Source organism: Falco naumanni, chromosome 1 (assembly GCF_017639655.2).
Source record: "Falco naumanni isolate bFalNau1 chromosome 1, bFalNau1.pat, whole genome shotgun sequence".
NCBI lineage: Eukaryota > Metazoa > Chordata > Aves > Falconiformes > Falconidae > Falco > Falco naumanni.
This window is the reverse complement of record NC_054054.1, coordinates 90,928,750-90,952,175: the sequence shown is the minus strand read 5'-3', so window position 1 is coordinate 90,952,175 and position 23,426 is coordinate 90,928,750. Positions and strand designations below refer to the sequence as shown.

At 48.3% G+C, this 23,426-nt stretch overlaps 1 protein-coding gene across 2 annotated transcripts in view; it reads left to right on the top strand.

Annotated features, from left to right (window-relative positions):
* The first annotated feature begins 1,862 nt into the window (after positions 1–1,862).
* Positions 1,863–23,426, top strand: part of RBM19 (RNA binding motif protein 19) — a 70,234-nt gene continuing 48,670 nt past the window's right edge. For both annotated transcript variants that reach the window (XM_040606171.1, XM_040606161.1), the window contains exons 1-21: positions 1,863–1,997; positions 2,822–3,004; positions 3,562–3,693; positions 3,932–3,970; positions 4,517–4,724; positions 5,846–6,114; positions 6,579–6,653; positions 6,921–6,999; positions 7,727–7,798; positions 8,354–8,554; positions 9,386–9,516; positions 9,912–10,033; positions 10,800–10,896; positions 11,325–11,435; positions 11,930–12,130; positions 12,632–12,749; positions 14,427–14,566; positions 15,843–15,903; positions 17,610–17,689; positions 18,973–19,028; positions 20,471–20,587. In XM_040606171.1, coding sequence (XP_040462105.1) covers positions 1,962–1,997; positions 2,822–3,004; positions 3,562–3,693; positions 3,932–3,970; positions 4,517–4,724; positions 5,846–6,114; positions 6,579–6,653; positions 6,921–6,999; positions 7,727–7,798; positions 8,354–8,554; positions 9,386–9,516; positions 9,912–10,033; positions 10,800–10,896; positions 11,325–11,435; positions 11,930–12,130; positions 12,632–12,749; positions 14,427–14,566; positions 15,843–15,903; positions 17,610–17,689; positions 18,973–19,028; positions 20,471–20,587 — 2,528 coding nt within the window. In that variant the 5' untranslated portion in view covers positions 1,863–1,961. The remainder of the gene's footprint in view (positions 1,998–2,821; positions 3,005–3,561; positions 3,694–3,931; positions 3,971–4,516; positions 4,725–5,845; positions 6,115–6,578; positions 6,654–6,920; positions 7,000–7,726; positions 7,799–8,353; positions 8,555–9,385; positions 9,517–9,911; positions 10,034–10,799; positions 10,897–11,324; positions 11,436–11,929; positions 12,131–12,631; positions 12,750–14,426; positions 14,567–15,842; positions 15,904–17,609; positions 17,690–18,972; positions 19,029–20,470; positions 20,588–23,426) is intronic.

Sequence of the window (23,426 nt, the reverse complement as noted above, 5' to 3'; positions counted from 1 at the left end):
CCTGAATGCAGGAGAGGCTAATAGGAGAGAAACTGCAGCCCCAGGTGAAGCTGTGGCTGGAGATGAGGACCCGTCAAGAGCAGGATGGCTGGCCAAGGCCAAAGTGTGTCTCTGTCCCAGTGGTGCCTTGTTAGAAGGTAGAAGCAGGCATGGACAGTGCTGTGTGGGCAGGAGCTGGGCACTGCTGCTGGCTACAAGCAGCATGTGAGGAGAAGATGGGGGGAGAGAGAGTAAGTGTCTTGGAGAGGATAGGAGTGACAAGGGCAAGGTCTGGATGTGTTAGTGATGGTGTGAGTGCAGCCCTGTCAGTGCTAGCCTTCATCCCAAGTGATGGGCCTGACAGCCTGGCCAAGGACGAGGCAGGAGAAGAGGGCAAGAGGGGGAGGGAGCTTGGTCCTTGGTACCGTGACACCACACAGAGACCCCTCTGAAGGGCCAGGTGAGCAGAAGCAGGAGCATCTCCTTCTGGGTACCTTCAGTCGGGGCTGTGGGGTGAGAGGGGTTTGTGCTGGACATTTTCCCTTTGAGCAAGGCACCAGGTGACAGACCCAGCAGCATCCTGCTCTCTCCTGTTTCCCATGCACTGAGTCTGGCCGTTGCCTCAGCTCTCCTTCCCTGCAAAATGTGTTTCCCTTGCTGCTTACCTGGGGGGAGAGCATGGGCTCCGGCTAGGCTCTCCAGTTAACAAGCCTGCATCCCATTCCCGCCAGGACACTGGGATGTAGCAGCGGTGTGGCTGGGTTTAGGGCTGCCTCCATCAAAGAGCTTGTGGCCACGTGTTCCCTGCTCTTTGAGCCTTTGGGATGGGCAGAGCCAGCCTCAGAAGGGCATTAGGAGATGGTGTCCCTGCCCAAGCTGTTTGTGGGGTGTAAGACCTCAGTGCCAGGGTGGCTTGCTCTGCGTGGGGGCAGCCTGCATCCCTGGGGGAAATCAGGTGTGGAGCCAAATGAGGGTGAAAAACTAGTGAGAGCTGTGCTGAAGCTGAGAGCTGTCCTGAGCATCTTCCTCTGGGGAGAAAGGTGTAAAGTCAGATTTCAGGTCCAGGTCACTGCCCCTCATGTGAAATGGGCAGAGCTAGACTGAAGGGCTGTGAGGAAGAGGGGATGCTTGAAGGGTAGGAGTCCCACTTTTCCACAGTACGCTTGCCCTCCAGCAACAGATGTCCAGGTAGGAGAGAACCTCCGGTGTTTAATAACCCTCAAGGAATTTATCTTCCATCATCTTTGGCCTCTTTTGTCTGCTGGAGCTTCTGCAACCCAGCATCCACTGGTTGTGGTGTTCAGCTGTTCCTCGGGGAGAGGCCGCTTTTGCTCAGCCCTGTCACCCTTCCCTCCCTGCTCCTGCCGCGGGGGCTTTGGGTGGGACAGCAGGGCGGCGAGGCACGCTGCGGCGTCCCCCCCTATCACCCCCAACCCCTCCATAGCCCCCGCGGGGGTCCTGCTCGGGTGGGCGCTGCCGTGCAGCGGCAGGCGCGGAGCTCCCTCCTCCGGCCCCACGGAGCAGCGCGGCCGGCCCGCGGGGCTGCAGCCGCACGCCTCGGAGACAGCCGGGGGTGGGCAGCGGGGGTCCCCGCTGATGCGGAGGCGGGGGGGCACGCAGCATCACCGGGGCGGGGCTGACAGGGGCTGGCGGGGGGTCGCGGTGACCCCCGGGACGGCGCTGCCGGCTCTCCCCGCATGCGGCCGGGTCCCCAGTCCCCTCCGCGTTTCCCCCCGCCCCCCCATACGCTGCCGGTGCCTGTCCCCTCGATGCTCCGTTGATGCTCCCGGTGTCCCGCGCGCCGTTGCTAGGGGCCGGTTGCTAAGGCCTTTGCCAGGCCCCGCCTCTGGCGCCTGCGCAGCGCAGTCCTTCGCCCACGTGACTCGGCGGGAAGATGGCGGCGCCCGCGGGCCGGCGTGTGCGGCGCTGAGCGCGGCGGGGCCTCGCCTTGTGCCGCGTGGCGCCTGCCTGCTGTCGCTGCCATGTCGCGGCTTATCGTGAAGAACCTTCCCAACGGGGTGAGCCCGTCGCATGGGTGCGGTGTCTGCGGGGTGGAGGGGGGCTGCCCGCTCTGGAGCTGGGTCTGAGGGGGGACGCGGGCTCCTGAGCGGGGAGAGGCCCAGGAGGGGAGGGGGTCCGCCGTGTGGTGGGGACGCGGGGGAGCGGGGAGATTCTAGGGAGAGAGGGTCCTCCGGTCGGGGTCCGAAGATGTGCTGGGGAGAGGGACTCTGAGGGGTCCTGGAGGTGTGCTGGGGCGGGGGTCCTTGTGGGAGAGCGGGGAGGCTCCCGTGGGGTGGGATGGTGGGGGCCTTTGGGCAGGGGGTGCCCCAGGAGAGCTCAGGGGGCCGCCCTGGCGGGGAGCGGGCAGTGTGGGGCATGGGCTGGGGGAGAGCCGCAGGGAAGGGAGCTGGCAGCCCCTCAGGCCGGGGAGCGGGGCTTGTCGGGGCCCCGGCCCTTCGCTCGCTGTCAGGGAGGTGGGTGCAGGTGCTCGCTGTGCTGCTTTGCTGCCACCTGCGTCCCCCGTGAGGTCCCACCGGGCCTGGGGTTGAACTGGGGGCTTCACTGTGGCAGGCCCTGGGCTCCCCGAGAGCTGGGTGCCCCCTTGAGCTGCAGGGGTACTGCAGGCGGAGATCTGCACGTGTGGGGGTTCTTGGGGAGATGAAGGGGTTCGGTGGCTCACGTGTTGGGTTTTTGTTCGTGTTGCTGTGAGACGGTGTGGTTCCTACAGCACTTTGGAAGCCTGTTGGTAGAAAATGTTTTGTTTTGGACTTGTCCACAAAGCGTGGCTCTAACCGTGTTACATTTCTGATTTGCCTTCCTGTTGTCCTTCTGCGCTTCCCAGATGAAGGAAGATCGCTTTCGGAAATTGTTTGCTGCCTTTGGTACGCTGACAGATTGTTGCTTGAAGTTCACCAAGGATGGCAAGTTCCGGAAATTTGGTTTCATTGGCTACAAGTCTGAAGATGAAGCTCAGACAGCCCTGAACCATTTCAACAGAAGTTTTATAGACACTTCCAGAATCACAGTGAGTTGATCTTTAAAAATACTTCCTTTTGATTCTTAAGAAAGTTTGTCATTGGAGATTTTGGTGGTCTTAGGGATCAATAGCTGGGGGCCAAGAAAGTCTAAAGATTAAGTCCCCTGCAGCAAAATAGCAAAGCCTGGTACCAGGCCTCATTGCTGGTGTCTCAAGCAGGTACTTGATTCCCATGGGCTGTGTTTGTGCACTAGCAGTGAATTCAGTGCTGGCTGGAACAGCGGTGTTAAGATTTTGAGCTGTCATAATCTAACATTTTGAACTTAAGCTCATTTTTTTCATTTCAAGTCATCCATCTTGTTCTGACAGAGAACAATTCATGATAAAACAGGACAACTGTGCTTAAATGAGCACAACAAACTGTTCCCCATGTCGAGTGAATATGTGGCTCTGTGCTTTTAAAATGAATGTCTGTATGAAGGTGCCTGTTCTTATCCTGCACATGCCCCCTCCATCCTGTCAAGGTTATAAGAAAGGTTCCTGATGGAGGCTTATCCAGCAGTTAACAGAAGCATATGTTTAATTAAAGATCTGATTATTTTCAGGTTGAGTTATGCAAGTCTTTTGGTGACCCTTCAAAACCCAAAGCATGGAGTAAACACTCTCAGAAGGTCCCTACCCCAGAAAAACAGACCAAGAAACCCGTGGCAAGTGCAGCTCCTGCAGGCACAAAAAAAGTGAGTCTTGCGTGTTCCTGGAGGCTCTGGTGTATGTCAGTGACTTGGCGGCGAGAAGGGTAGCCTGGTGTGTGGAGAAAAGGACAGAGTAGCTGGGACAGTGGCTGTTGGAAGTCCTAGTTCTGGTATTTTCTGCCTTAGGATCTGTGTTCCCTGTGCCGTTAGGTTACCTGAAATTATCTTGGCTATGCTTCTAATGAGCCTTTCTAAAAAAAAAATATGTTTTTTTCTTCCCTAGGATAAAAAGAAGAAAGACTCTGTGGAAAACTTAAAGGAGGTGAGTTGAGGTTGTATTGAAATCCCTACATTGTTGCTAGTTTGTATTAAAAGCAAGAGCTGAATAGGTATTTTCTGTACTGTTTCCCATGCTTTCATTCAGGCAAGGTATATGATTTAACCAACTCAGTGACAGTCAGATTCTACTATAAAAAACCATTATTTGAACAATCCCAACACTGAAGACCAATTTTTTAGTTGTCAGCTACTCCTGTGTGACCATGCACTGTGTCCAGGACAATCCTGTTTGAACAACTCTGCTTTTTAACCCTATGTGAGTTTGTCATGTTTAACTTGTATAATTTTTTTCTTGTTAATGTTTTGTTTCCTTCTTTAAAGTACTTTCTAAACATCAGTTACAAAACAGAAACAGTAAGACTGAGAGATCTCGAGAAGACTTTAGTCACATTAAGTGCTCACCTTATTAGTGTGAAGCGAACTCCCCTTAGGGGATTTTTTTTTATGTTGCTGGAAATTAGATGATATCTTTAAATTCAAACTTGCTGCTAGTTCTTCACAGCTTGTGTGCTTATTTCTTTCCCAACAGTTGGAACAAGATGAAACATTCCAGGAGTTTTTGGTAGTTCACCAGAAACGGTCTCAAGTGGCCACTTGGGCTAATGACACTTTGGCAGAGGAGCCCAAGAAGGGAAAAGCAAAGCCAGCAGCTGATTATCTCAACTTTGATTCAGATGAGTCTGAGGAGCTGAGTGAGGATGGGAATGAACCCTCTGAAGATGAGGAGGAAACTGAAGGTACTGAAATGAACTATCACCCTTTGCTTGTCTTTGTGATGGTGAATGAGGGCAGGTGTGCTGATAGGACCCAGCTCTGAGTCTTGCCTACAAATGGAGACAGTGTAATCAGGAAGGTGGTTTCTCAAGCATGGGATTCATTCTGTGTGCTGTGGATTTATGGTTGTTTTCTCAAATCTGTGGAAATGTGGGAAATGCAGTTTCTGATATTAAGGGGATGGCATTTGTGCTTTCCCCTGCATCCTTAAGTCAATGTCTAGGCAAGAGTAACAGGGCAAACATCTGCATTTTTCCCTTAAATGCTGTCCTAGCCTGCAGCTTCTTTCATCTCCAGGGTTTCCAGAGCTGGATGTGGTTTCTAAAGATAAACCATTTTTAGTAACCTATAGCTGTTGTCTGTGAACTTGTCTGGTCTGCCTTTGATGCACATTTCTGTAAACGGTGTGTCCTTGCACCCTGTCAGATTTGATGAGAAGGGGCAGAGTTCAGTGTCTTGGATCCTGAAAGGAAAACAGTATCCTAGTGGAGCAGTGGGTTAACTTAGAAGACTGAGAAATCTGGGCTGCAGTTTGGTGTATGTTGTGTTAGAATCCAGTCTCCCTGCACCAGTAACTAATGTGGTTTTGAAGCCTTTCTCCTCTCTATGTGGTATTTCCTTATGCTGTCCTATGGCTGTGAATGGCATTTTCTCTGCTGCTTCTCATCTTTCCTTGGGTTAAAATGTAGGTGTGATCAGTTGATCTTTGGTGGAAGGGTGTTGAGGAGAAACTGCTTCTTCTGTTCTTTCCCCTGCAAAACTAAACAAAACAATCAAAAATCTTCTCTGGGGTCTACTTAAAGTATTTCATTACAATGGCGTCAAAATACTTTGCCATGGAATTCCTCAAGCTCCTTTCTGAATTGTTCTATATGTGAACTGTTGCTTTGAAAAACAGTGATCCAGACTGTCAGTCTGGAAGTGCTGAGATAAAACTGCTCTGCTATTCTCAAACTTTTCCTTTCCATGGAAAGGGTAAAGGAGAAGGAGGTGGTTCTCATGGTTGTGTCAGTTCTCAGCTTTTACCTGGTTGGGGAGAGTGCAGCAGCATCTGTGTGCAAAACTTCTCTGGTCTCTCCAACAGCAAAGAAAGGAGGTAAGAAGGCAGCTACCAGCAAAGACCTCTCGGATATGGATTACTTGAAATCTAAAGTAGTCAAGAATTCGTCCTCACCATCCAGTACAGAGGAAGAAACAGATAGGGAGGAGACAGAAGAGGAAAGTGAGAATGAGGAAGATCTGGGCACTGCAGAAACCATCAGCACCTGCACAGATAAAAGGGGGAAGTCAAAAGCCCAACAAACACAGCAAGAGAGAACAGTGGAGAAGAAGAAAAAAGGGCCCACTCTAGAGGTATAGCTGAATTCGACTTTTGTCTTATCTAAAGCAGGAGCTGAAAGCTTGAAAGCTGTGGGACTCTGTAGGTACCAGCTTTCTTGGCTCACTGGGCTGGAGCCATTAAACTAGTTTGCTGGATCTCCTGTTAGTATTTCTTGAATTCCCAGAGATGGGACTTCCAAACAGGTGCTGCTAATGCACTTCTCGGAGGCTTTTCTGTTTTTCCTGTGTCAGTCTTTTCTGTGTGCAGGAAACGCTGTTCTGCAGAACTCAGTTTTTAGTGACTGGGTTTGAGTATCCTAGCCAAACCTGGCACCTCCTGCCTAGCCTGAGGCAGCTGCAAGAATCTCTTGATATTCTCTTCCGCTCTTCAGCCTCCTGTTTGTTGGAGAAGACTGGCTTGTTCTGCTATGGGTTTTTTTTGTTATTTTTCACTCAGCTTGCTTTTTTTTTTTTTTTCCTCTCCCATCTCTGTGCAGAATCAAGGCAGCACAGCAGAAGCCAGTACACCATACACAGTGAAACTTCGTGGTGCCCCCTTGAACATCACTGAGGCAAGCTTTGTTACCAAGCTGGGAAGGGAGGCTCAAGGGTGTTCTCAGGTGTAACATGGTGTGATCTTTGCAAAGGCTTCTATCTTCACTTATGGAGCTGTTTTGAGGGTTGTGCGGGTGCTTGGAGGAACTTTTGAACTGGCTTTGTGCAGATACGTTGTGTGTTGCACATGGTGTATTTTTTTTATCAAGTACAGAAACAACCTAAGTCTGAAACCTGCTTCTTCCTGTATCTGAGAACTTACTTAATTCTAATTCTTCCTGCAGCAAAAAGTTCGTGAATTCTTCTTGCCTTTGAAGCCAGTGGCAATCCGGATAGGAAAAAATGCCCGGGGGAAAAATACAGGTAATGTCTGGATGTGGAAGTGGGAGTTAGAGGACCTCTCAGTCACACCTCTGCTCTTTTCATCTGCAATTCCAAATTGGTGGCTCATGTCCTGGTTCTTACAGACCTTTCTATGACTTTGCAGCTCACCTGCCCTAGTTGCTGTCCATACGATGCCGCGGGCAGAGTTATGTTGGCTGTGCTCCCTTAGGAGTAGCAGCAGGAGCCTTTTCTTTGATGTGTCTCTGGAACTTTCCTAAATATCCCAAACCACACTAAGGAAAAGTCTTTTCCTCTGGGATAGCTGCAGCAGCACTAGGGACTTTGCTGACCAGTGTGTATTGGCTGCAGAGCCGTCCTTAGCCAAGGTGGCTCTCCTGACAGGCTGTGGCTACTGGAGGTGCCCATCAGAAGGAGTGCGTTGCTGGTCATCAGAGCTGGCAGGAAACTTCGCTATGTGCTGTTTTCCTTTCGTAGCCTAACAGCGGATGCGCTTTTATTTGCTCTTGGAGACACCTGTGAAAGCCTACTTCAGCTGTTAAGTCAGGCTTCTTTGGTTCACATGTAGAGAATAAGCTTTTAAAAGGCAGCCTTCCAGTCTGACATGGCCATTTTCAGGCTGGATTGAAACTTCAATGGGAGCTGAATGCTTTATCTATAGGAATCTATATTAAAGAAAGCCCAATTTACCCTTAATTAGCCAATTAGTCCCCACATGATGCTCAGTTGAACCTTTCCTTCCTCCAAGGTTATATCTTTGTTGACTTGAAGAGTGAAGCAGAAGTGCAGAGAGCCTTGAAGCGAAAGAAAGAATACATAGGTAAGGGCTATTTGTTCCTTCTTGTTCTGGCTGATGTTGATGGCAGGGTGCTCAGCTGCTGAAGTGTTCACTGCAGAAGTATCTCCTGTTTCAGTTTTTCTCAGGCAGATGGTGGGGGTGATTTCCTGTGCTCAGCTGATGTGGGATAAACCAGGTGCCGTGTCAGGAACAGCATAGAATTGGCGAGTGACTGAGCTGTGCGTGTTGCTCTTTGGCTCTCAGTTTTTGTCATGTGCTTGAAGTGTATCTTACTCTTGGTATAAAAATGATACTGTTCAAATCTGGTTGGGATAGTACAGGGGATTTGTACAAACGATCCTGTAAGCCTGTGTTTGAAACCTGTTCTTGGCCTAACCCTTAGTGTACCTACTAACATTATATTTGCAATAATCCTGTGTAGAATGGGAATATCTACTTGGAAGCCTGTGGACTAGGTTGGCGCAGGCAGAAAGGCTGAAGCTCTGTTGCTGCTGTAAGCCCAGGCTCTTTGTGCATTGATATTGATTGCCCATGGCCTTGGGAAGCATCTAATGTGCCTCTGTGTATGTGGATTAGGTGGGCGATGCGTTGAGGTATTCCGATGCAGGAATACCACAAAAGAAACTGTTACGGCAAAACCTGATAAGCACACATGGCAAAGAAGGAAGAGGGATGATGAAGAAGAGGAGGACTTGTCTGAATCAGGGAGACTCTTTGTCAGGAATCTTCCTTTTACTAGCACTGAGGAGGACTTGGAGAAGATCTTCTCCAAGTACGGTAAGTATTTGCTTATCTGCTTGGGATTTGTAGGGCTACGTCGTTCCTTCATGCACGTGGAGGTTTTTTTGCTGGGTGTGAATGGACAAAGCTGTGTGTCCAACACATCTTGAATGTGGACTGACTCCCATTGCCTTTGTTGCCTGCTGTGGCTGCTCAGCTTTGTAACTGATGCTGGTTCCGTGCTTCTTTGCTCGAAGCACATACTGCTGCGTGCATCTGCCCTCGCCCCTCTTGTCACATCTTGGATGCAATGGTAAAAACTCTTGCCAGTCAGTGAAGGCTCTGAGTCCTAGTGGGATGGGGAGGAGGAAAAGATAACCAAAAGCACCTGCTGCATGAAATGCATGCAGGAGATTGCTGGATACAATAGGTAAGAGGTGAATCTCTGAGGTACACCCCAAATTCATGCTCGTGTTTGGCATGTCAAGTGGGAGTTTGAAGCTTCCCTTTTCTAGCTCAATGTTAAACAAATTTAAAGTTGTCTTGGCGTTAGAGTATCCTGCAGGGGAACACAGTGTTAGGTTGTGGAAATCTTTATTTCTGACTGAAAGTAAATGCAGCTGCTCAGAACTTGCCTGGTTTGTGTCGTGTGTCAAAGTCACGTGGTGCACAGCTGGACTTGGGGTGCTTTTGCTGGACCTGCCTTGTCAGTCTGCAGTCAGCTGCTCCTCACTCAGGCTGGTGGCTCACCACACACCCTCTGCAATATCCAGGGCTGCTCTGCCCTCCCTGGCTCCCCTCCTCCCCGGTTTTGGCCAGGAGGTGCCAGTTCAGAGTGTATGATGGCTGTGCAGGACATCTGTCATGGTAAAGCCTTGCCTTTTGCAGGACCCCTCTCGGAGATCCATTTCCCTATAGACAGACTGACCAAGAAACCCAAAGGGTTTGCTTTCATCACCTATATGATTCCTGAGCATGCAGTGAAGGCCTACACAGAAATGGATGGGCAAGTGTTCCAGGTACAGTGACTGATGGTTTTCCTGTGGTATTGGATTGCAGCTGGTGAGCCTGTTTGTTAATAATGTGACCAAGTGTTTGCTTCTGTCCTTGGCTGGAAAGGTTTAGTTTCTTTTACCTTGCTGTATGGGAACACTGGTACTTTTGGTAGAGTAGCCTGATTTGAACAGCCTTGCAGGTACCAAAATCTGAACTAGAAGTGGAGTCTCAGTATCTCACATTGTGTAGCTACTCTGACTTGCAGTAACGTCTCTTTTGGGAAGGAAGGTTCCCTCCTTCCACTTAGGAAGTCCTGCTTGATAAGTAAAGGTGCCAGAAAATCTCCTCCACTCTGCTTAGTTCATGAACTTCTGTAGGTTATTTTGGAGCTGCTGGACCTCTTCTTCTTTTCTTCTAGGGTAGAATGATGCATCTTTTACCATCCACAATCAAAAAGGAAAAAATTGAAGATGTAGATGCAGAAGAGTCTTCCTCCTACAAAAAGCAGAAAGAGGCCAAGGATAAAGCCAAGAGTACCAGGTACAGAGGTGTCTTGTAGTGGAGCAAGACAAACACAACCTGCCAAATTTCCAGGTGGCTGGAATGCATGTGGGGTCTTTGTGAGGGCTGTATAAATTACCAGAGTCAAGAAAGCATCTGCTGTCTAGCTCTCCTGCCTTTATCTCTTACCTACTTGATTCCTCTGTCTAAGTAGCTCTAATAGTTCAGTGAACAGCATAACTTGAGAAAAACATGGGTTTGAACAGCTTTGAGTATGATTTTTATTTCTCTGGTGTCTAGTAAGTTGGTCTGATGCTGTAATTCTTCAGGGTAGTGGTTTCAGATCAGTTGGGTCTTTCTACTTGGCCACCTGTATTTCTAAAACTTGTAGGAACTTTTTCTTTCTATGTGACAGATTAATTTGAAAGTAGTGGCTGATATTTTCAAACTTGAAGGGAAAGGAGCAGAGCCTTGCTTGCTTGGGCTTTATGCTTTTAGGAAACCAATTGAAAAAGCGTGTGTTCCTCTGAGCCAACATCTGAGCTTCCAGCTGTAACTGCAGAGCTGTGACCTAGGTTCTCTAGGGAAGAAGAGCTAAGCTGCCTTTCTGTTTACTGTCCAGTCACATCTCCCTCATCCTGTCCCTTCTCTAAGGACATTCCACTCTTCTTTCGCTATAACCCTGCACTCTGGCTGCTAATGGTGTCATTCAAAGCTGTTTTTTACCCGGGACTGTTGAATAGAGAGACACCAGTGGAAGAAGGGACCGCGTGACTCTGAACCTGGCTCTTCTTTCTCTTCCCAGCTCTCACAACTGGAACACGTTGTTTGTGGGGACAAACGCCGTGGCTGATGCCATTGCTCAGAAGTACAATGCTTCCAAAAGCCAAGTGTTGGATCATGTGAGTTGGGTTATTGATCAGCTAGGATGGGAAATCACTTTCCTATCTGCTTCCTTGTGCCCAGGGCCTTCCTGATCTTTTTGTGCAGCAAAAGCTTCTGTGGTGCTGTAGCTTCCCTGTGGGATCTGAGCCGAACAATCCCTTTGTCACTGGAGGACAGTGACACTCCCAGCCTTCCTTCCCACTCTGCTTTTCTGTGGCTGAATTTTGCATTTCTACATAACTAGAAGCTGATGGAAATTTACATCCTAAAGTTCAGATCCTTCCTGGAAATTTCATTTTGCTTTGGGAAGCACTCTGACTCCAATGGCAAAACTCCCAGCAGCCTCAGAGGAGCTGGAGCATTTCACCTTCAAGGTTTCTGCCAAATTCCCTTTGCATCTGCTTCTGAGAGCAGCAGGAATAACAGGTGACTGATGTTCTTGCAGGAGAGTAAAGACAGCGTGGCAGTGAGGGTTGCTCTGGGAGAAACTGAGCTGGTCCAGGAAATTCGCCAGTTCCTCATTGAAAACGGAGTCAGCCTGGATTCCTTCAGTCAGGTGAGATGCCCAGCTGGCGGCAGCTACGTGGACCTACCTCTTCTATATGATGATCTAATCTTAGTGTCCTCAGCTTTCTTTGAAATTAGTAGTTAAGTCCTCAGTGTTTTGCAGGATCGAACCCTCACATGGGTTAGGAAGTATTCTGTCTATTTGAAAATGCAGCTGCCCTCAGGATGGTTGAAATACATAGTATGATGTCTTCCAGTATGACAGTCAGCTTGCTGTGGGCAGAAGAGTCATCCTGTGTCTGTACCAGGGTGGATGTGGAGCTGAAGCCTCCATACATGAGCATTTGTGGAACAGGGAGCTTGTACTGGGGGGTGAATCTTACACAAAGTGTTCTCCAAGTGGCTGTTGGCCCTCTTGGATCCTGGAAAAGGATGAAGTGGAGTGAGAGGGCACGGTGTGTTAGATCATCTTTAGTTGGTAAGATACTAGGTTTTGCTTGTTTAAATCCCATCTCCCCTTTCTTTCCCCACTGAACATGGCAGGCGGCTGGTGAACGGAGTAAAACAGTGATCCTGGTAAAGAACCTCCCAGCCAGCACGAGTGTAGCGGAGCTGGAGGATGTCTTTGGCAAACACGGGAGCCTGGGCCGGGTGCTGCTGCCAGAAGGAGGCATCACGGCCATTGTGGAGTTCCTGGAGCCAACTGAGGCAAAGCAAGCGTTCACCAGGCTGGCCTACTCCAAGGTGAGTGTGGCAAGGGGTGGGCTGCTGCCTGGAGAGTGTGGATCTTGGCTAGTTGTGAAGCTGCAGAAAGGAGTGCTTGCTACAAATATGAGGGGCAGAGGACTTTCGAGGAAAGTGAGTTATCCCAGAGCCACTGCTGCTGCCCTTGATCCCTTGGGTTTAAGGAGATGTCTGGTGCATCCTAGTGCAGCAGTGGCTGAGTAGGGCTCTCAGCCTGCAGGAGATGGCTGGAGGAGGGAGCTGTGATGTTTCTAGAAAAATCTCGGTGGCCTGGAGAGGGTTTCTTTTACCTTTTGCAATACAGGAGCAGTCCATGGTAGATTGTGGTCCAGTGTGAGGCTGGATGCGGACTGTCCTTCGGTGAAAGAGTTTAGCCATCTGAAAAAAGTTGCTCAGCTTTTCCACTGTAGTTTTCCATTACGGAGTGAAAGCAAAATAAAGCTGAGAACAGAGCTTTTTCTTGCCCTCCACCTTCCTTTCTCTCCTGTGTTCTCTTTACAGTTTCATTCTGTGCCATTGTATCTGGAATGGGCTCCCATGGGTGTCTTCTTCAGCCCAGCCCCTCAGAAAAAAACCCTTGAGGCTCCAGAAAAGGAGGGCGAAGCAAGGCTGGTACCTGGTAAGAACTTCGACTTTGGGACAGAGAGATCTCTGGTTGTTCCGTTGCTCCTTTATGCGTAAAGCAGCAATGCTGATATTCCTGACCCTTTGGGGATGAAACCAACCCAATGAAGGTGTCTGCACAGCCCTTAGTGTCACCCTGTCTGTGGTGCATTAGTTAATCATGTCACACAAGCACTGTGCTTGTTCCTGCCCCTGCTTCCCTTGCCTCCTGGGTGCAGCGTGGGCAGTGAAGTGCTGCTTGCAGTGCACAGGCTCAGTTTGGACTGGGCTAACAAACACAGGCTCTGGAAAGAGATTTTTGGTCTAGTCTGGTCTTGGCAGCAGCTGTTGGGTGAGCAGTAGCTGTTCTCTGTAAGCTGGGCCTGACCTGAGCATGTGTGCTGTTACGTGCTGTGCAAGGACAGCTCTTGGGATGGAGCTGGGGGTACTTCTGCACACCCCTGGCCCAGTGCAAGCTCTCCTCGTACAGAATGAGGGAAAAATAAGCCTAGAAAAATCACTGCGGTGGCTGCTGATGTCAAAGGGAGGTACATAGTTTACCCCGTCTGAGCACAGTCAGCTGTGCTATAGGGGATGAAGCCGCTCTAAAAGACAAGCGGTCTAGCGAGGAAAGGAGCTGACGAGTCAATGCATGAGAGAAAGCGAGAGAGCACACTTGTGTGTATTCTCTGATGTCTAATAAGGGCCTAGTCCCACTGCAGCCTCCACTTCAGTGCAGGATCCAACAGGTATCTCCCCACCCTCCCGCTTGTGCGAAAGCTCAGTAGCTTTGAGGCCTCTTCATTGTGTTAAGTAGAGTGGAAATTATTAAACCACGTTAAGAGTTGGGAAGAGGGAAATGGATGAATGGGTATATGGATGGAGAGAGTCAAAATGCAGTTGGCAAAGCTTTTCTCCTTGGTAAGGCCAACTGCAAATGCCAGATGATGTGCCCCCTGAGCAGCTGTACAGTACTAAGTGGCAAAGCCTTTCTCCTTGGTAAGGCCAACTGCAAATGCCAGATGATGTGCCCTGAGCAGCTGTACAGTACTAAGGTTGGTGCCCCAGAAGAAGCTGTTATGCTGACTGCTGAATTGCAGCTTGATTATTTGGTTTTCTTTTTACAGATTTGTCTTTGCAGAATCCCACAACAAGATTTGTACAAAATACTGTGTGCTGCTGTTGACCTGAGTGTGGTTTGTGGGTCACAGAGTGCGAACTCTGGAAGTGTTAATGCTATAGTGAAGCCCTTTAAGACCACAGCCTCTGTGCTGGGTGCAGTTCTTCATTGCCCTTCGATATGTGTTTGGGCTTAACAGACCATATTTCTTCACATGCTGATGGGGTAGTTCTCGTTTCATGTCCTGCAGATACGTATTAAACAGAGATGAGGTTTTAGAGCAGCACAGAAGGATGTTCAGACTTGTTTGGGGCCTCCTGCCTAGTTCAGCGGGTGTCTGACTGGATTTGGTGGGACAATGAGTGCTGGGGAAGCACTACACTAAAAGAATAGGCAATATTTTAGGTTTTCATGGGGACATGTTCATATACTGTGTGTTGAGCTTGCTTCAGTCCATGTCTGCCCAGAAGGAGCCAATAGAGGTGGCCTACTCCTGCTGGGGTAGTGGGTAAGCTCCCCCAAAACTTGGCTTTGTTATATCTTACAAGGTTGGGTTCGTTCTCTTTGTTTCAGGTGAAGCTATAAAAGGCTCGGAGGAAGCAGCAGCACAGGAAGAAGAGGAGGAAGAAGAGGAGGAAGAAGAAAGCATCCCTGGTTGTACCTTGTTCATCAAAAACCTGAACTTTGCCACCACGGAAGACACGCTGAAGGAGGTGAGCTATAAGCGAGGAGAAGGGACTGGGTTTTCCTTAGCACAGTCCACCCTGATGGAGTGGGAGGGGGTTGAATGTGGGGTTGTGGGCTGGACTGAGATGCCTGATGGAGTAAAGCCCCCACTCCCAGCGTGGGCTAGAAGAAAGGGCTATACTCTGCTGCAGAAGGCAAGGGGCAAGCTGTTCTCTACCTGTTGTGCTGAGGATAAAATGTTCAAAGGAGTTGTATTGCAGCCAGTATGACCTAATGGGAGATTAGGGAGCACTGGATTGTACTGGGACTGGGAACCTCTGCTTTGGGGTTTCAGGCGTCAGTTAAGACAAAATGTATCTGAAACAGTTTTGATGGGGTTTAATTCCACCTTGGGACAGGTGGAGGCAGTAGGAAATCTTTTAAGACTCCTCATTTCTCATGCTTTCTGTGATGCTTTTCCTTGGGACAAGCATTTCTGCAGCTGTGATTCTGCTTTGTGTGTTAAAGCAATAAATAAATAAATGATGGTTTCACTAAGATGTGCTTTTCATCTAAGCTTTTACCAGCATTGAGCTGTCTGTGCTGCTTTACCTCAGTAAAGCACTTGGGAGAGATCATAGCATTTCTAAAGCCACGTGGGATATTAATAGCAAATAGGGAAAAGCAACTGGGAATTGTCATCTCTGCCGTTTTTTGTAGCCATGGAAAATGCCATGTTTCATGGCCCAAGAATGCTGGTGCAATGTCAGTGCTTCCTCGACCTGTGCTTCTCTACCTTGGGACTATGGTACTGTGTAAAGACCCTGGTCCGCTTGCGTCTGGGAACAAATGTACGTGTTCAGAGGAGGACTAGGACTCGTCCCCTCTTCTTTTTCTGCCTTCTGGCTGCAGTTTTACAAGGGAGTCGAATAGGTGGTTTGCAGCCCCTGCTACCCTCCAGTCCGTCCTGCGTGTCCTTGGAAAGAGCTATGTTCTGGGGGCATCACAGGAGCCACCCACCCCTAAGGTCCCTACCCAGCTGAGGGCATCTTGTAACCCATAGCGTTCCTCCCAAGCCATCCCAGATCTACGCACAGTTTCTGGGGAGTGGTGGAGGATCATGTGTGAGTGTTGGGAGGGTATATTTGTACAGAAATAATTCTATAATAGAAGACACAGCTGCACTGACTGCTTGTCAGGCGTGTGCTGTGGGAACGTGGACCTGTGAGCATGTGCTCCTGGCTCTGGAAGAGGGCTACATTGTCACTCGAGTTGCAAGCCTCTGACAAAAGGAACTGAATCACGTGTCCAAATTCCTTGCAGACATTCTCCAAAGTGGGAGCTGTGAAGAGCTGCACGATATCCAAGAAGAAAGACAAAGCAGGTACTCTAGATGTTGCTGTTCAATTCCTTCCCTCGGCTGGTTGCTGAGGGCTCAGGTGTGGCATTGCTTTAGCATTCATCTGGCTGAGCATTTGTGTTCTCGTTGGCGAAATCCTTAATATTTCTAGAAGTGTGCCTGTTGAAATGGCTGAAAGCAGCAACCAAAAATATCCTGGGGTTCAGTCTAGAAGGTTAAGCTCTATTGTGGGATTTGTGGAGACGTGGCCTTCTTTTGAGATAGAGATAGAGAAGCCAACTCCTTCAGGATCACAGAAGAGAGCAGGATGCAAGTTGAAAGGGACCAGTGTCCCACGATGATTAAAGCTGTGTATGGCATGCTTTATCCACAATAATGGCCAGGATCTTCAAGGATGCCTGGCTGAGTGGGCTTCGTTCGCCTTCTGCCTGCCAGCTTCAAACTCAGCAGGCTGTGGTGGTGAGTGGTTATGCCTGTTGCATTGACTGCACTTGCTTTCTGAGTGGTTGGACAGGGAAGACTGCTTAAGGCAAGCCCTGGCTGGATGGACTGTGCCTTCTTTCCAGATTTTAGGTTAGGGAGTTGAACAGCTTTGTGGGATTTTGCCTTAACAGAGCTCCTCTTGCATGGGATACTTGAAAACTCGGATCCAGTGAAAGAGGGAAAAAATAAAGCAAACTCTTCAGTACTGTTTGCATGTCTGGCTGTAGGTATGTTTCTGACCAGACAGCAACACTTGAGTCTAGGCTGATCTCATACCGCCTACCAAAGTGATCCCCTTTGGTCACTGTGGGGTCATCTCCACAGTCTGCTACCACTGAAGTTTTGAAGTTGGAAACCAGACGTGGTTTTGCTCTGGTTTTCCCTTTCTTCGCTCAGCCTTATTTATGGCTCTTGTACTGGTCAGCTGTTCCTCAGAAGCGTGGTGTGACTGTAGGCGTGCAAACCTTTGGTGTACAGGAACGTGGAATAGGTGTCTCCTCCTTTGGTGTGGAACTGGCAGCTGCCTGCCCAGGTTTATAGAAGTACTTGCTCTTTCTGTGCCTTACAGTCCTCAAAGGCATTTTGTCTCTTAAGCAAAACTTTGTGATGATGGGAAATAAAGCATGTGGCAGTCCAGACAGAAACAGATCTCATGCTTGGCTCCCCGCAGTGGTCAGTAACCAGCTGCTTGCCAAGTGTTGGCCAAAATGTATTTCTGAAGCAGTCGCAGATCAGAAGTGTCTCCTCTGGGGACCAAACTGCAACCTGCATACTGCTGTCCTGCAACAAAAGTCACACCCATTTCTGGGTTGTTGGCACATTTTCCAAATGAAGATCTTGTTTCAGTCATGAGGGAAAAGTCCTGTGTATAAACAAATGTTTGTGTGTCCATAATGGGATAAGTTACCTTGACTGTGACCAGCAGTTGTTTTATAGGACTTAGTGGTTTATTTAAGGAGATTGCACTGAAATTAGGCAAAGCAAAAAATCTGGTTTGCTTCTTCGACATCGGCACCAAACCAAGCTGTTCTAGAGCAGGGTCTTGTCAAAACAAACCAGAAAGGGGTGCTTGGAAGGAGCATCAGGGTCAGGGCTTGGGCAGGCTGGCACTTTGCCTGGGGTATTAGTTTGTCCCCTCCCAGTTTTGTCAATCAGCGCTTGCTTGCTCTTGATTTGTTCTTAAATCTTTTGCTTAATATTGTCACTGTTGCCTGCTAGTCTACTGAGTCCCCTTTCTCTTCTGACAGGCACTTTGCTTTCCATGGGATTTGGATTTGTGGAGTACAAGAAGCCGGAGAGTGCGCAGAAAGCCCTGCGCCAGCTCCAGGTAAGCTTAAACGTTGTTGGTTGGATTTCTTTCCTGAGATGGTGGGCAAAGGCTTGGATGAACTGTGAAGTCCAAAATGTAGCTGAGGATGCCAGTGCTATGAGTTACACTGTGCAGACAGAGAAACCTCTAAAATGGGCCAGATCTGTGAGGGAAGAGGGTGTGTAAAGGGACCAGACCTCATGCAAAAGACTGTTTCCTAGCACTGGTCCGATACAGAGGCGGCAGAAAATCCGCTGTGATTGAAGTTTAACAAGTTTATTCTTCAAGGTGCCCTTTGCAGAGGTGATGGAGACCCAGGCCCCTACTTGCAACGAGAACAAATATTGCTCAGTAATTTAGTGCTGCAGAGTTTGGCTTTACCGTCTGTGACTCTGCCGTTGCTGTAGGGTCTCCCAGCCTCCCACCTTCTCCATGCCACAGGGTCTGGCTGCACTCAAGGAATAAATAATTTTCTCTGCTTCTAGAAAAACATCCAGGTGTTTGGTCCACACTAGCAGGGTGGTGTGGGCCACACAGCTGGAGTGATCCCTTTCTATCTAGGCAGATGTGAAGGAATTACTCTGTGTAATCTGTCCATGTTCAGTGACCGCAATCTGTGAGTGTCACCTGCAACAGGTAGTTATTTCACATTCCACAGCCTAGGTACTCTTGGGGGTAGATGTGTGTTCTCCATCCTGTTGAAAGGCAGAATCCCTGGGAAGAGAGAAACAGGGAAATGGGTAATTCGCGGAGGGAGTTGGGCAGGAGGCTCCAGGTTGCTGCCAGGGATGGTTAGGCAAGAGGCTGTTTGTTTTCAGTGCTGAACTCTAGGAAGTTCTTTGAGGCACAGGAAGCGAGAGACAGAGGACTGTCTTGCTGTATTGGCTGCTGATGGCCAACAAGACATCCCTGGCTCATTTCCGAACAAATAATCGGACAGTCCTTGCCTTGAAGAGTTTGCAGTCTAGAGGTAGAGGAAACCATAGCCCAAAGCAGTGAAATGGCTCATCTTTGCCAGTTTCGCGGCAGAGCTGAGGCTGATGGACAACTGGATCAGGGATGTCAACTGCTGCTTCGGTCAGTCAAGCTGTCTCCAACCTCACAGCAGAAGCCTTGCCTTGCATGAACAGTGTTCAACAGAGAAAAACTTTGGCAGGGAGAAGGGAAGGAATGTATGCGAAAAAGCAAGATGTGAAACGCTGTGCTTGTATCTTGGAAGCTATTGTGACTTCGATATTTTTTTAAACTATTTATTTAATTATTTTCCCCCTCCCCTGGTTTTTCCTTGTTTTATCTTATAGGGCTGCACTGTAGATGGCCATAAGCTGCAAGTGAAAATCTCAGAGAGAGCTGTAAGGTAAAGCTTATGTCTCACCTCTGTAACATGCTTACATGTTTGGTAGGTTCTTCACTTCTTACCTAGCATCTCTGCATCATGAGGGATATGATCACTAGTATTTGGACTGGTGAACACATCAGACTTTGCTGTGCTTTACTCAGAGTCACTTCAGTCAGTCTTGAAAAAAGAAATGGTGCAAAGGTGTTCACTCACTAAATGACATATTTCCCTATAAAATCCCTAAGCAGTGTGCAGTAGCGGGACCCCAAAAATGAGCCCAAAGTGAGAACCAGGCAATTGAGTTTTCTTCAACACTTGAGGAGAAGGCTCCTCTAAAACCTCTGCTTTGGCAATAGTTTGATCAGCATTACAAAATCAACTGGTAGCCCACATTCCAGTGTGTTTAAAGAGTTTTTGAAGACAAATATTCTCTGGGTAACAAAATCTTTTACCCTAGTTCATCAAGGAGAACAGGAGCTTAAGAATAATGTCCTGCTGCTGGTTCTGATTAAATAAATAAAGACAAACAGAGGATTCTTTCTTGCTTGAAAAAAAATAATTGGATTTAACTTCTTTTGTTTGGCGAGTCAGGTGCAGAGGAGCTGGTTACTTCTGGATCAATTTGCTTGGAGTTTGAGATCTGCTTTTTAGGATTTCCTTCTGAGCGTTTAGTCAGTACAGAGTCTTCTAAGTACCAAATTCACCTTCAAACATCTGGATTAATTCTGAATGTTGGCACCTAAAACCTGTCCTTTAGACACTTTGGGAATGCTGCTGGAGGAGGTATCTCTTAAATGTCAAAATTTTTTTGAAAATCTGGTCCCTGGGGACCAGAAGCAGTCTTCACAGCTCCCTGTTTGCACTTTGTATTTCAATTCTTTAATAAACAATTTTCGTCCGTTTTGATTTTTAAAATCCCTTCAGTAAGTGTCCAGCCTACAATGTGCCGTGCTTTGCTTTATGAAATAAGCTGCTGTGTTTTGTATTAGGTAAATTCTTATCTTGTCCAAATGCAGTACAATTCTGAAGTTTAAAAAAAATTTCAATAATCTATTAAAAAATTAAATTTGCTATTTTCTAAGCTAGTAAGAATAGGAATCAAAATTAGCTTACGTTAACGTGTTTTTTAAAATGTATCAAATAGTATGGTCTCCTGACAATTGAATAGACAAGATTTGATGTGAAAGCAGAAGTTAGTGGAAAGTGTGAATCCAGGCATGCGGCCTAACGTGAGGTTGCAGTTAGCAAGCTGGAAACTTTGATTTTTCTGATGTAGGATTTAAATCACTTAAATTCATTCCTTCTCAGTGTACTGCATGACACTTCCATTGCTGCCACCAAGGATGTCGACGTGAGCTAGCTGGCTAATTTTTCTGCATTCCCAACTTTGAAGGAGCGAGAATGTGAGGAGTGTTTCGCTGCATCATGATCTTTACCTTCCCTTTTTGTTGACTAAATAGGCCGGCTGTGAAATCGTCCCGAAAGAAACAAACCGTCAAGAAGCAGGTTACTTCCAAGATCTTGGTCCGAAACATCCCGTTCCAGGCCACTGTCAAGGAAATCAGGGAACTCTTCAGGTAGGAAAGCACTTTGTCAGGTCTGCGGAGTGCTCTGGGCTGGAGCTGGTACGGTTTTCATACAAGATCTTGCTATCAGATTGTAAATATTATCAGTTTGGTTTTCTTTGTGGAAGTGAACAAGTCTTTTACTGAATGTAAATACAAATGGCTTGGCAGTTTATACCAGTATAGAAATTTTGCTGGTGAGACAGAGATCACTTAAAGCTGGCATTTTGGCTGGAGCCACTGTGAGCTGTCAGGCCATGGTGGCCCATCACCGTGCAGCAGCCATCCGCAGAGCTCAGAGATCTCCCCGCCTGTCGAGTAAATGACATAGCGTTGGATATTTTTTTTCCTCTTGCCTGAAAGGCGTGCAGCAGCTATTCCTGATGTGCAGTGCACCTGGCTGGGGAGGAGCACCGAGAGCCGCTGCAGACAGCTGGTGTGAAAGGTTTTAGCTGGGGCTGTCTCCCTCCTCCATCTGCCTTGCCCACGTGATGGTGTAGCTCCTTCCCATCACGGTGGGAGCACTTACATCTTGCTTTCCCTTCCACAAGTGTTTCACTGCCTGTGTCTCACATAGTGGGTTGTTGCCCTGTGGTTGACAGCCCGGGGTCTGTAAGGATGTGGGACTGTGCTGCCTGTAATACCCTCTCCGGCAAGAAATTCCTTGTCAGCTGTGAGACCTGCCTGGGATAGTGCTGAGCGTTGAATAGGGATTTTAGGATCCCAGCTTGCATTCTTCTGTGCGCTGGCTGATCTGTTTTCTTTGTATCCTTAGCCTTTTGTGCAGTGACTTGTTAAGCCCTGTAATGCATCCCGGAAAAGAGGTGAAACTTTGTAAAATACAGCATGCAGCACTTTTTCTGCTCACAGGATGAGAATCTTTTACTCATTGACCCAGGCCATGGTCCCTGCTCCACTGCTGGCTTGCAGAAGAAATTTAGGGGAATCCATCTCCAGCTCTGCCTGTCTTTGTTTTTCCCATCTGCAAAATAAGGGTGATAGCTCACATCTGCAGGGCACGGTGGATACTGTGTTAGGAGGTGGCTTTTCTGTGTGGGTCTGTCTAAGCAGAAGGCAGGCACTTTGTCCAGCCAGGGCTGTGGCCTTTTTTTCCAAAGGGATTGAATAGAGGAATTGCTTAACCCTTTGAAACCCCTGCAGACCATGCAATGAAAGCTGCCTTGCAAGAAACCGTGGGGCAGTGATTTGTTTGTTGTGGGGGGAACTCCGCATTTCCCTATGCGTAGTGAATTCCACCTACTTAATTATCATGTTATGTTCTCCTGGCTTGACCACAGATGAGGACAGTGGCTGCTGCATGGCTGGTAGGCTGTTTCCTTGCAAGGTATAAGGTGGGAGTGAAAGCTGTGTGTTGCAACACTGTTTTGGGGTGGACTCTGAGGATTTAATGAACGCAGACCGTAACAGCTCTTGGACTCGCGTTGCTGGAAGGGTGATGGTAGGTACAGAGAAAAGACCCCTGTAGAAGAGCAAGAGGTTTTTCTTGCTTGTGCTGTGCAGCTTGGTTGCTTTTATTTCAATGCTGCCCTGAGAGGCTGTACTGAAACAGGGCAAAAAAACCCCAGACTTCTAAGTCACTGTGCTGAGTTTTCATAGCACATGGGGCACCGCTAATTTAAAACCTAACACTGTGTGGCAACAGACATGACCTTTGTAAAGCTGGAGGAAACAAAACCAGGGAGATCTACTTGCCTTCTAGGGTCCCAGGTTAAGTTCAAGGAGCTTGGGAGGCTTATGTATGGATGGACAATCCCAGCAGAGACTGCGGTGTTTTTTTGGTGGTTTTTTTCCTCCTGGCTTGTCTGGCACCGTAGTGCTGTGGAAAGGAGGGGTAGAGGAGCAGTCTGATTAATACTGCAAGGAACATGCAGCTTCTAGCCGCGTGCGCTGTTGACAGTGCTCTGAGTGATGCGTGAACATCCGTTCCATTTACCTAGGATATTCAGAGATGTGGGTTTTGTCCTGAAAACAAAAGCCAACAGCTTGCGGGGGGGGAGGGGAGTGCACAATCCTCCCTCCACCCCTGCCATCCCTCCTTCCCTTCAGAGTGGCTAAAACAAGGCATGACGGAGCACTACGAAACACTTCATCCTCCTAGATTGCTTTTTTGGTGGTTTTAAATCAGATGCCTTTGCTCTGGAGCTTTTAGCTCTTTCTGCATTTAGTAACCTGTCTTATTTGTATTTCGTTATTTATTTATTTGAAGTTGCAAACAATTGCTTGGCAGTGGAGGCAGCAGGGATGGCAGGGCTGCAGGGGGCACTCTTAGCCTGCCCAGGAAAGGCCGGCTAGGGACCACTGCGCCAGGACCGCCAGCCTGGGGCTAGCAAGGGACCATCAGCCTGGGGACCACCGGGCCACACCAGCGGGCACTGCCGTGCAGGGCAGCAGGCCTGGGCCCGCTGAGGTGGGAGGCTTTGCAGGGCAAGCAGCTCCTCTATTGTTTCACATGCTCAAAAGCCACTTTCCAGCCCTGCAGCTGATGTTGTCTCCCAACCTGCTTCCTTCTGTGCTTACTTTTTTCTTTTCTCGATTGCCTGGGCAGGAGAAAAATTAATAAATATACATACGTACACACACACATATAATTTTTATGAATATATATGTATATGTGTGTGTGTATATTACCCCAGCCCAATACATATGTTATGCAAATACATATTTCCCCAAACAAATATTTCCATGTTTTGAGCTTTGGGAAGAAGCTATGTCTTCCTCTCTAAATGGACCTGCACTAGGTGTTAATGACACTGGAACAGCCTAACAGGGGAGTTGGGTGTTTTGAATAGTGAATTTTGAAAGCCATGGTACCTGTGCTGCTCAGCACCGG